Below are 10,414 nucleotides of genomic sequence, written 5' to 3' on the forward strand. Positions count from 1 at the left end.
TGGCAGGTATCCAATCAGTAAGAGGCGTGTGAGTGTGCGGCTGGCCTTTGCTTGTATTGTGTTGCCAGATCCGTCGTAAATCACATCGCATTTTTGAAGAACATAAAATGAGTCTAGTAGGTATGGTAGAAATGTTCTATCTGTGTTTATCATTTCCAGGCACAAAGTGTATTGTATTGCTTTATTTACAGCAATTATTTAAAGTAATTTGTACACTTTTTAAGGGCCCCTTTATAAACATATAAAGTTTTGATGTAATGTGCATAATTGAACTTTGTCATGAACTGGCATCCTCAAGTCGATATTCGTTTGCAATTTATTATCAATAATATACCTTCAGTCACCTTTAAATGTACACTATACCCATATTCTTGGACACAAACATAACAATTCTATTTAAATTAAACTCCAGAGATTGTTCACATCATATCTACATTTCCAAGAGAAATATTCATTAGATGTGCAAAAGCTAAAGGAACCGCCACAAAGAAAGATAACAAATTGTATTCATTGTTACTTGGCTTTGTGGTTACCATCAAGGTTGTATGTATGCTTTTAATTGTAGGAGTGTAAGTGGTTACCAGTTTGGCACGCATGAAACCTGGCAACCCAGCAAGCTCATGCGCATCCTACCCTCCCATCTCGTTCTCCCAGGGAGGGATGGGGTTGGGTGTGGATTGTTAGATGGGGTGTTTTGGGGGGGGTGTAAATCACTTCTGCCTCTTTAAGAGGTCGCCGGTTCAGTGCAGCGGGGATTTTTTTCCCCACTTTTTCTCCGCAGCCACGCAGCGCGATGAGGAGCATCGCCGAGGCGAAGCCATGCGCGCCGGGACCGCCTGCCTGCTGCGCCTCAGCGCGCTCTGCATCATCCTGCTCTCCCACGCAGCAGCAGCTTACTTCGGGTCAGACGCCTTTTTCTTCAATGAATCTCAAGACTTTCTGTTTATTACTTTGCTGACTTACATGGAAAATTTGGAAAAGTTTAGGAAGTTTTTCAAAGTGATGATTTTTGATTAAATTGGAGGAGAATAATGTTATATTGAATCCTTTAAGTATAGTGTTTATATATATATATATATATATATATATATATATATATATATATATAGATATAGATATAGATATAGATATAGATAAAGGCACTGGTTAGAAACAGGTCGCGAGGTTTGATGGTGAAGGTGTTGTGCGTAATTACGCACCGGTTTGCTTCAGGTTTACGTATATAAATCCTCATATATACATCCGTATTTTATTATTATTACTATTATTGATATTATTGTTATTATTAGTAGTAGTGTAGTAGTAGAAGGCTGTGTTACTTCCCACCTTGTCATGACTTTCGCATCCATATTTTTCCATAAATCTTCAGATTTTAAGAAAAAAAAAAGATATCTCGTACGCATACGTATTGCCATATCTCCAAGCTTCTGTGCATATAGTTAAACATGTTAAAGTGCATAAAGTTCTCTAGGTTTATTACTGATTTTCATTAATGAACATTGGAAAACATAAAAATTATTAAAAATAATTGAGACTGCCCTATTCGCAACACTGTACACTATAGCTACAGGTAGTGTGTTGACATTTTCCGATTGCACATTACCACTCAGAAACTACAGCTGAGTGTCTATTCAAATGCACGTATTCAAATAAAACTTGCATTCAAAGCACGCGCGTGGTGACAAACTTCTGGGAAGAGCATGCAAATGGTTCACTGCAGCCTGGAGATGTGAGGGGTTGTTCTGCAAGCTTTAAAAGCAAAAAAAAAAAAAAAAAAGGTTACATATCTGTGTAATGATCTCATTTAGTCTTGCATTTATATGCAATATTTTTTCTGATTGCTGTTTTAGGCTCACGGGCCAGGAGCCCTTGGCGTTCTTGTCGGGCCCGTACAGCAGTAAGGAGTCCTCGGGTGGAAAGGCGCACGTGAAGCAGTGCGAGCAGATGGCGCTGACGCGGCGTCAAAAGCGCGCGTGCCGCCGCGAGCCGGGTTTGGCGGAGACGCTGCGGGAGTCGGTGCGCCTCAGCCTGATGGAGTGCCGCTACCAGTTCCGCAACGAGCGATGGAACTGCAGCATGGACGGACGAGGAAGCCTGCTGAAGCGAGGTAAGACCTTGGAGAGGTAAAGAGAGGATCTGGAGAAATGCATATGGAGATGCAACTGTCATTTTGCATGCCTTAACTCACTGCTTACCAACCCTGCCCTGGAGTGTCCTCACTAATCCATAATCTGACTAACCAGGCCAGACACAAAACCTCAAATAGCAGGTGATACCATGTGAAATTATTCTAGTGGACTTCTGCTTGGAAGGTCGTGAGTTCAAATCCCAACACAATCAAACTGCTACTGCTGGGCCCTTGAGCAAGACCCTTAACCCCCAACTGTTCGCTCTGGATAAGAGCATCTTCTAAATACAGTAAATGCAAATTTATGTTGTACGTACAGTATATCTTTCCAGTTATAGAAATCTATTAATTTGTCAAATCTCAAGACAAGGACAAATACACATTGTTTCTGAGATTATATTCCCCAAAAATGAACCAAATCAATAGAAACCCATCTGATTTGTAACTTTCCTTTGGATTCGACTGGATCAACTAGAATGTTATTACTTATCCACATAATGTGCAGTTTTCTACTGATTTAGCTGATTACATTTTCGCAATTTTTTTTCCAGAAGAGAATTAAAAACCTAAAAGAATGAAAAAGATACATCTTCAAAAAAAATTAGTTCTTGTTCTTGGAATTGTAAATTTTTCCGATATGACAGAGATAAGACACTTTTCAGTCTATTGATGGATCGTTGAGTTTGGATTAGGCTTGTGATGCTTTTTAAACATATAAAACATTATATAAAACGTGCTTAGACTTGAGTTAGCTTTGGCAATGTCATATGCCATCAACCCTTAGTAAAACCCTCAGTGTTAAACGATGACTTCGGGGCAGCGGTTGTGTGAAATCTGTAAATCTGTGTTCGCATTATAGTGCTTAATTTACACCTACGCACTGCTCGCATCAAGAGTTTGTTTTGTGTCTCTTATAAACACTGGTGTGATTTCAACAATGGATATTTTGATGTGGGTTTGGACTTTCACCACAGCAGAGGCTCAGTGAATGTAGTGTAGGCCAAAGCAACAATGCAGGAAATCTCCCTAGATCATGTATATAATAATGTAGCTGCCACAAAAGCATACTGATTTGTTTAACAAACGTTTTTTTGAATATTTCCGAATATTTTCCATCACCATTTTTTTTCTAGAATAAATTGTATGTAATGGATAATTAAGCAAAGCCCATTTTCACCCCTCAATTATACAGTCTGAATATATGAGGACATAAACATTGCCTGTTTCCAATGTAACCTATTAGATATTATTTCCAATTTTTTTTTCCTTTTTTTTATGCTGAAAGTCCAGTTTGCGATGCAGACCTCTATTATTGTTCTCAACAGCTGCTTGAACTCTGGGATGGCCTCAAAATCCTGATGTTTCTATGGGGAATATCTTTACAACATTAACATTTTAAAAGCTGGCTATTTTAAGAAGGACGTGTGTGTAAAACGCTGGTCACCGGGATGGGAATGTGAGATCCATCCGCAGGTCTGCATGGTAATTACGGGCTCAAGGGGAAATGTGGCGGGGCTTTTTTTTCTTTTTTTTTTTTGCAAAGCCTGTTTTGCTATATTTAACTACAGGGAGAGCACCCGGTTTCATACGGAAAAGGGCGGCGGACTTTCATCATAGGAAAGGGGGGAAAAAAAACCCTAGTCAAAATAACAATTAATTGGATAGAAATATATCCATGAGGTTGTCTCTGGGCTGATTACAAAACTGGTAAAAAGTCAGACAGACAGACAGACAGACAGACAGACAGACAGACAGACAGACAGACAGACAGACAGACGTGTTTTAGTCTGTTCAGATAAATAAGCAAATAAAAGTTAACTATTTTTTTCTCAACAGCTTTCAAAGAGACGGCATTCCTCCTGGCAGTGTCCTCAGCAGCTCTGTCACACACACTGGCCAAAGCATGCAGTTCAGGCCGTATGGAGCGCTGCACATGTGACGACACTCCGGGTCTTCAACAGCGTGAAGCCTGGCAGTGGGGAGTGTGTGGAGACAACCTGAAGTACAGCACCAGGTTCCTCAAGAAGTTCCTGGGCCAGAAACGGGTTAGCAAGGACCTGCGGGCTCAGGTCGATGCACATAATATAAACGCCGGCATCCGGGTAAGTCATTCGACTGCTTTTGGGTGAGGAACGCTTAATTATTTTGATATCTTATGAATTCTTAATTCTGACTGCTTGACAAGGTGTCTGGGGGTTGTGCTAGCAAGTCTAACAAGTCTAATAAACATATTTTTTTCTTGTGTTATATTGAAAATCTAAATATTTTACATGGTAAAGAAACACTTTTTCTGAAGTAGTCTCCCACTTTGTAACATTCAGTAAGTTTTCAGGAGAGAAATGAGGAACCATCTTGAAAATTACTATAAAGGTTAAAAGCATGACAAGTGTTTTGATCAACAGGACATGAAGCATGTATTACGCTGCTTTTGTCCTAATAGTTGCAATTACTCTCTTTACTCTGGTTCTGCATTTAGAAGTCAACAAATGGCACTAGACTCTTATAATATACAGTGTTCGGTCCACCCTGGGCCATGATCACAGGTATGATATGTAAGCTAATAGATGTCACTAGTGAAGTTGTCCTGTTCATAGCCCTTGACTAAAAACCTCTATAAGGCTTCTCTACAACTTTCCATCTCATAGATATGTTTAGTTTCTTATTGGTGGGATGTGACCCTCCTTGACAGCTGCCCAAAGCTTAAATTTTTTGTCCTAGGCAAGCAAGATAGATAGTCACTGTTTGGCCCCTCTGGAGCCAGGTGTTTCTTCCTCTGGCCTAGGCTTGCTGTGAGGCCCCCAAATTAGAGGGTTGCTAATGGGATGATTATACCGGGAAGAGGTCTGTGTAATATATGACCGATTTTTTTTTTCCTTTCTTGCCTTTCTAGGCCACATGTCTTCTACATGGCTATACTAAAGCTGTCCATAAATTCTTACAATGTCTTACAGAGAAAGTTGGGAAATAAGCAGCCTCAGGCAGAGATAGAGAAAGAGTGACACCACGAGAGAAGATAACCATTATCAATCTCAGATTTCCCTGAGTACACTCAAAGACAAAAACAAACTCGTTGCCTAAATGATTGTCACCTACCCCCCTCCTCCCCTCGCCTCTTTGCTCCTTCTATCTATTCATCTTGCTGTATCTCTAAGCAAATGAGTGAGAGACGGGAGAGAAGAGAAAACATGGCCCTCAGGGCACTTCATACCTGTGCTGGGTGAAATAAGGTGTGCTGCCCCCTCCCTCTTCACATATTTCCCCAGGGTTTCAACCTCACCGCCTGACCGAATGGTTAAATGACCTCTTCCTGCCCTCCTGTCTCTTTCTTTGGAGGCCTAGTGGCAAAACTCTTGACCATATATCTCTGATTTATCAGTCCATCTGATGTGAGAAGAGGTAGAAAGCAGAATGTACAAAAAAATTTAAAATAGACATTTTAAAGGGCCACATTTTTTCATCATTGAGTGCAGATTGATAGCACGAGAAAGGGGAGATCCAGGGAGGCGATCCTACAGCCAAGATCTCCACCACATGCCATGCTTTATCACCAATACTTCACGATTTAGTAGTCCCAATGCATCCCAGGATACACACACAGACTTCTAAAACACATACAGAAGCCTTGATATACCCTGCACATTTCTGTCACATACAAAGCCGAACCTTTGCTGATTCATGTAATATTCTAGTTTTGCTATATTCATGCTGTACTCCAATGTTTATCTGTGCTGTATTTCTTTCAGGCTGTAAAGAATGGGCTGGTGACGACCTGCAAGTGTCACGGCGTCTCCGGCTCATGTGCAGTCCGCACGTGCTGGAAGCAGCTCTCACCTTTTTATGTGACAGGCCAGCTCCTGAAGTATCGCTATGACACGGCCGTACGCGTCCTCAGTGTCACCAACGTGGCCACCGGTGACACCGAGCTGGCCGGACCTGCACGTCGAGGCGACACAGCTCCTCGGCCTCACCTCTCTGAGCTGGTGTTCCTAGAAGAGTCACCTAGCTTCTGCCGCCCGTCTCGGTACTCAGCCGGTACATCTGGCCGCACCTGCGCCAAGGACACGAGCTGCAGCAGCCTTTGCTGTGGACGTGGCTACAACACGGCTCTACGTCTCATCACGCTGTCCTGCAACTGCCAGGTACGGTGGTGCTGCCATGTCGAATGCCAAACCTGTGTCCGAGAAGAGGAGGTATACACGTGCAAGAAGCACTGAACGAAATAGAGAAAGAGAGTAAAGAGTAAAAGGTGATTTGAATGGATTTATTGCCTCAATTTCTGGGCAAAGTTGGACAAGACCCCCAAACCCTCCTCCCACCAAGGCATCACTGTCCGAAATAGGGGTTGTGCTCTTGCTGGCATGGAAGAAAAAGGAACATTGTGGGAATTTCTGTGATCCTCACCCCACAAGTTTGCTCCATGCAAGAAAAGAGTCACTCATAGAGGTCTTATCTCCTTCTCTCTGAATGTACTCAATGGAAAATCCTCACGAGCAGGTGCCATGAATCACATTGGTGGACTCCGAATGGATTTGAAAATACCTTTATAAGACAGTATACAGATTATTTACCTGTATGTCAATCTGTCCTTCTGCCTGTTTAAAAAAAAAACATAAGGGTCAAATATTATGCTGATATTATAAAGCACTTAAATTTAACATGCGATTGGTGTGTGTTTGGTAGGAAGAAAATGTATCCTTAATGTATCATTATTATACATTATACTGTATCGCATACTTAAAAAAAACACGCAATCATTTGTCTGACACCGTGGCAATGTACATTAGTCTTGACCGCAAGTGTTCAGAAATCCTGTAACAGGCAACCCAACACACAAGTGAGCACTCCAGTATGTTAATAGTGTGCGGTCAAGATTTCCGACAGCTGCGTAAAATTTGTGAAACATCTGCTCACTTATTGTAGTGTCTTTAGAGTGCACTTTGCCAGCAAGGACATATGATGACCTCATTCCCAGAACAAACTTACTGCCCACTTTGGCATCATCTAAAGCTCTTTCATGTCTGGCGAAAGTCTTTGAAATTTCTCATTGCACCCCATTATTATTTTCTCTATTACTAATCAGAGGACATAACAACTCTTAATCACTCGAAGCTCGTCTCAGAGGTCACACATGGACCGCACAGCAAGTCTTAGTCATGCAGCCTTAATGTCTTTAACGTTCGATGTGTTTTGTGTTACATACATACATATTTGCATCTCTATATATTGTGCAAATCCGTCATAGAGCTAAAGTACTACTGCTGAAGTACTACTTTTTATGAACATTCAGAAACCATATGCATTTACATGCAGTTAAATATTATCAAACCCAAAGCTGAAACCTGTTAGAGAATATGTTCTTACTTGTGCAATATGTGTGTGTGTGTGAGAGAGAAAGGAATAGAAAAAGTGCATGTGATTGTGTGCACAGGAAGAGAAAAAAATCGCCCACATCAATCAAGCTGTTGAAGGTCCAAGTCTCACGGTTGGTGAACCGAGGGACGTAAAAAAGCGGTTTGCTTCTGGACATTTCACTTTCCATAAGGGTTTTTTATATGGTTTTGGCTTTTATATATATATATATATATATATATATATATATATATATATATATATATATATATATATATATATATATATATATATATATATATATATATAAAGAAGAAAAACACAAATAAAAGGTTGTGTGTAATCCTGTCAACATTAAAAAAAAAAAGAAAGAAAGACATTAATACATCTCATGTATTTTATATTCTCCACACTCATTTAAATTCACAAGCATGAGGAAAAAGCTGTAAGTTGTGTAAATCCTATTTTCCTTTGCAATATTTGAGCTTTAGAGACCCAGACTGAGGATATCTTTACAATAAGTGCGATTATGCCTGAATGTCAGCGTGAGAGAGATACACTCATTGAGGGAGCACATGCAAATGTCTCCAAACCATTGCAGAAGCAGAAGAAAGACAGTTCCTTACATATCCATGTGTGTGTGTGTCTGTGTCTGTGTGTGTGTGTGTGTGTGTGTGTGTGTGTGTGTGTGTGTGTGTGTGTGTGTGTGTGTGTGTGTGTGTGTGTGTGTGTGTGTGCTAAAATGTAAAATGCATACAGTGTTTTATTATAATTGTTCGTTACGTAGCTGTAGGTTTGCCTCCATGATCTTTTAACAGTATATTTTACTCCAAATAAGGCACATTTTCTCCTGTGGGACCTTTTTCTTTCTACCTCACCTGCTTTTTGGGAAAATTGAATATGTAAGAAAAAAGAAATAGTTATATTTAGATCTCAATAGATATTTAAAACAAGAGCTACAAGCAAAACACCTCAGAGCTAGTGTATACACCTTTAGAAATGCACATTCTGACCTATTTCTTTATTTAATACTTATATTGTTTCTTGAATAATAGTTATGATGTTAACCTTTGTATAGACTGGTTTATATATTTTATATCAGCTTTTGAAAAATCCCCAAATAAAGCTGAAACTTTGATCTAATCGCTCTGTTTGTGTGGTCGAACACCTGTGTAAAAGCTCCTCGTGTGAGTGGTTTTAGTTAAATAAGAGCTCATCACTATGCAGCCCACTGAGGGAATGGTGACTACCCTCTCTGGTGTCTTGTTCAACATCATGCCCTGGTTTTAGACTGTCATTTTAATTAAATATTTGTAAATATGCCCTTCATGTGACATTTAAAATCTAAGAACATTGTGAGTATTGAGAAATGAGAGGATCTTGTACACTCAAGATATCCTGTGTTGCCAGATAAGAACATATTGTTGTGGTTGGAAAGATAATATATTTGTGATACAACTACAAAGACTAGTGAGACTACAACAAAATAATTATATTTCAGGAAGGTGAGCTGTTAAATTTGAAAATTGTAGGACAAAGAAAATTGTGGCAGGTATTTGTGGCAGAGGAAGGTGTAAGGGTGTGTTATTTATTTAAAATATACACAAATGATATTGAAATAAACTATCGATAGCAAAACTATTATCTTGTGGAAAAGATATAAATAGACTGGAGCAAAGATCCCCACCCACCTGGTTGCAAGCCAGTTCGAGACAGTGGAAAAGATGCAACTGGGTAAAAATGTTCTGGAGAAAATCTATATGGCAACCACAACCACCACTTCCCCATACACACGCATTTATATTTAAATATACATTTATATATTTTTATTTATGTATTATATTTTTATCATACATATTTACATATATTGTATATATTTATTATATTGTTTTTTTTTATTATCATTTATTATATTTTATAATAATAAATTATATAATTGATTTATTTTTAACATCATCTAGTTCAGGATATTCCATGCTTTAGGTTCAAGTCTAACTACAGATATTTTGTGTAATAAACAGGTACTTTTGAAGGGTACATTCAATTTATTCCTAATATTGAGTTTTTATGTTACTATAAAAATATTAAAAACATTTGTGGAAGCAGGAATACTGTTTAATAAATCTGTAAGAAAATGAATTCGGAACTGAGATCTGAGTGTAATGTAATAAGGCAACAAAACCCGATTTTTTGGAAACAACCATTTAAAGTTTTGTGCAACTGAAGAAGGTGGAGAAGAAACTCTTGTGGGGAAGAAACTCTTGTGCACCAGCCTCCAGCATAATGTTTAATTGTGCTATTTATATAAACATACAAATTTATCTGAAACCCTGACCAGGTAATTACTAGGGATGAATCTGCCATGGTTATGCCGACTACGATGAAAATTCACCTTCACCCATTGCACCTCACTGGAAAATTTTACATGAATGATTAGACTCATATTTAAGTCATGTCCTGCCCAGCACACACCATCCAGGTTTTATTGATGATAGTTGTACCCTCTAGTCCAGGGATCTTCCACCTTTTTGTTATGCCATACACTAGTTGGGTGTACCAGCTGTGGGTTGAGGACCACTGTTTTAGAGTAGTCAATGTGCAGCTTGTCTAGCAGAACAGATTTACTGTCCTCTGAAAATAACTCAACATACAGCCATCATTGTCAAAATAGCTGGCAACAAAAGTGAGTACACCCTAAGTGATAACAGCTGTACGTTGTGTAACCATGCAAAGCCACACGTCCTATTCATCAGGTTTATGTTTCAAATACAAATTTGTGTATCTTGTATTAGAGCAGATAAAATTTGCCGCTTTGAGTACAATTCTCTCATACTGACTACTGGATGTTCAACATGGTACCTCATGGGAAAGACTCTGAGAATTTAAAAGTTAGAATTCTTGCCCTCCACAAAGATGCCGAGGATATAATACGATCGG

General features: G+C 39.2%; 1 protein-coding gene across 1 annotated transcript; it reads left to right on the top strand.

The window, feature by feature from the left end:
• Positions 1–731: 731 nt before the first annotated feature.
• Positions 732–7,698, top strand: wnt9b (wingless-type MMTV integration site family, member 9B). Its single transcript, XM_083565643.1, has 4 exons — positions 732–902; positions 1,851–2,107; positions 3,965–4,230; positions 5,872–7,698. Exons 1-4 carry the CDS (start codon positions 820–822, stop codon positions 6,340–6,342), a joined length of 1,077 nt encoding a protein of 358 aa, XP_083421769.1. The 5' UTR covers positions 732–819; the 3' UTR covers positions 6,343–7,698.
• Positions 7,699–10,414: the final 2,716 nt, after the last annotated feature.

Source organism: Silurus aristotelis (assembly GCF_946808225.1).
Source record: "Silurus aristotelis genome assembly, chromosome: 17".
NCBI lineage: Eukaryota > Metazoa > Chordata > Actinopteri > Siluriformes > Siluridae > Silurus > Silurus aristotelis.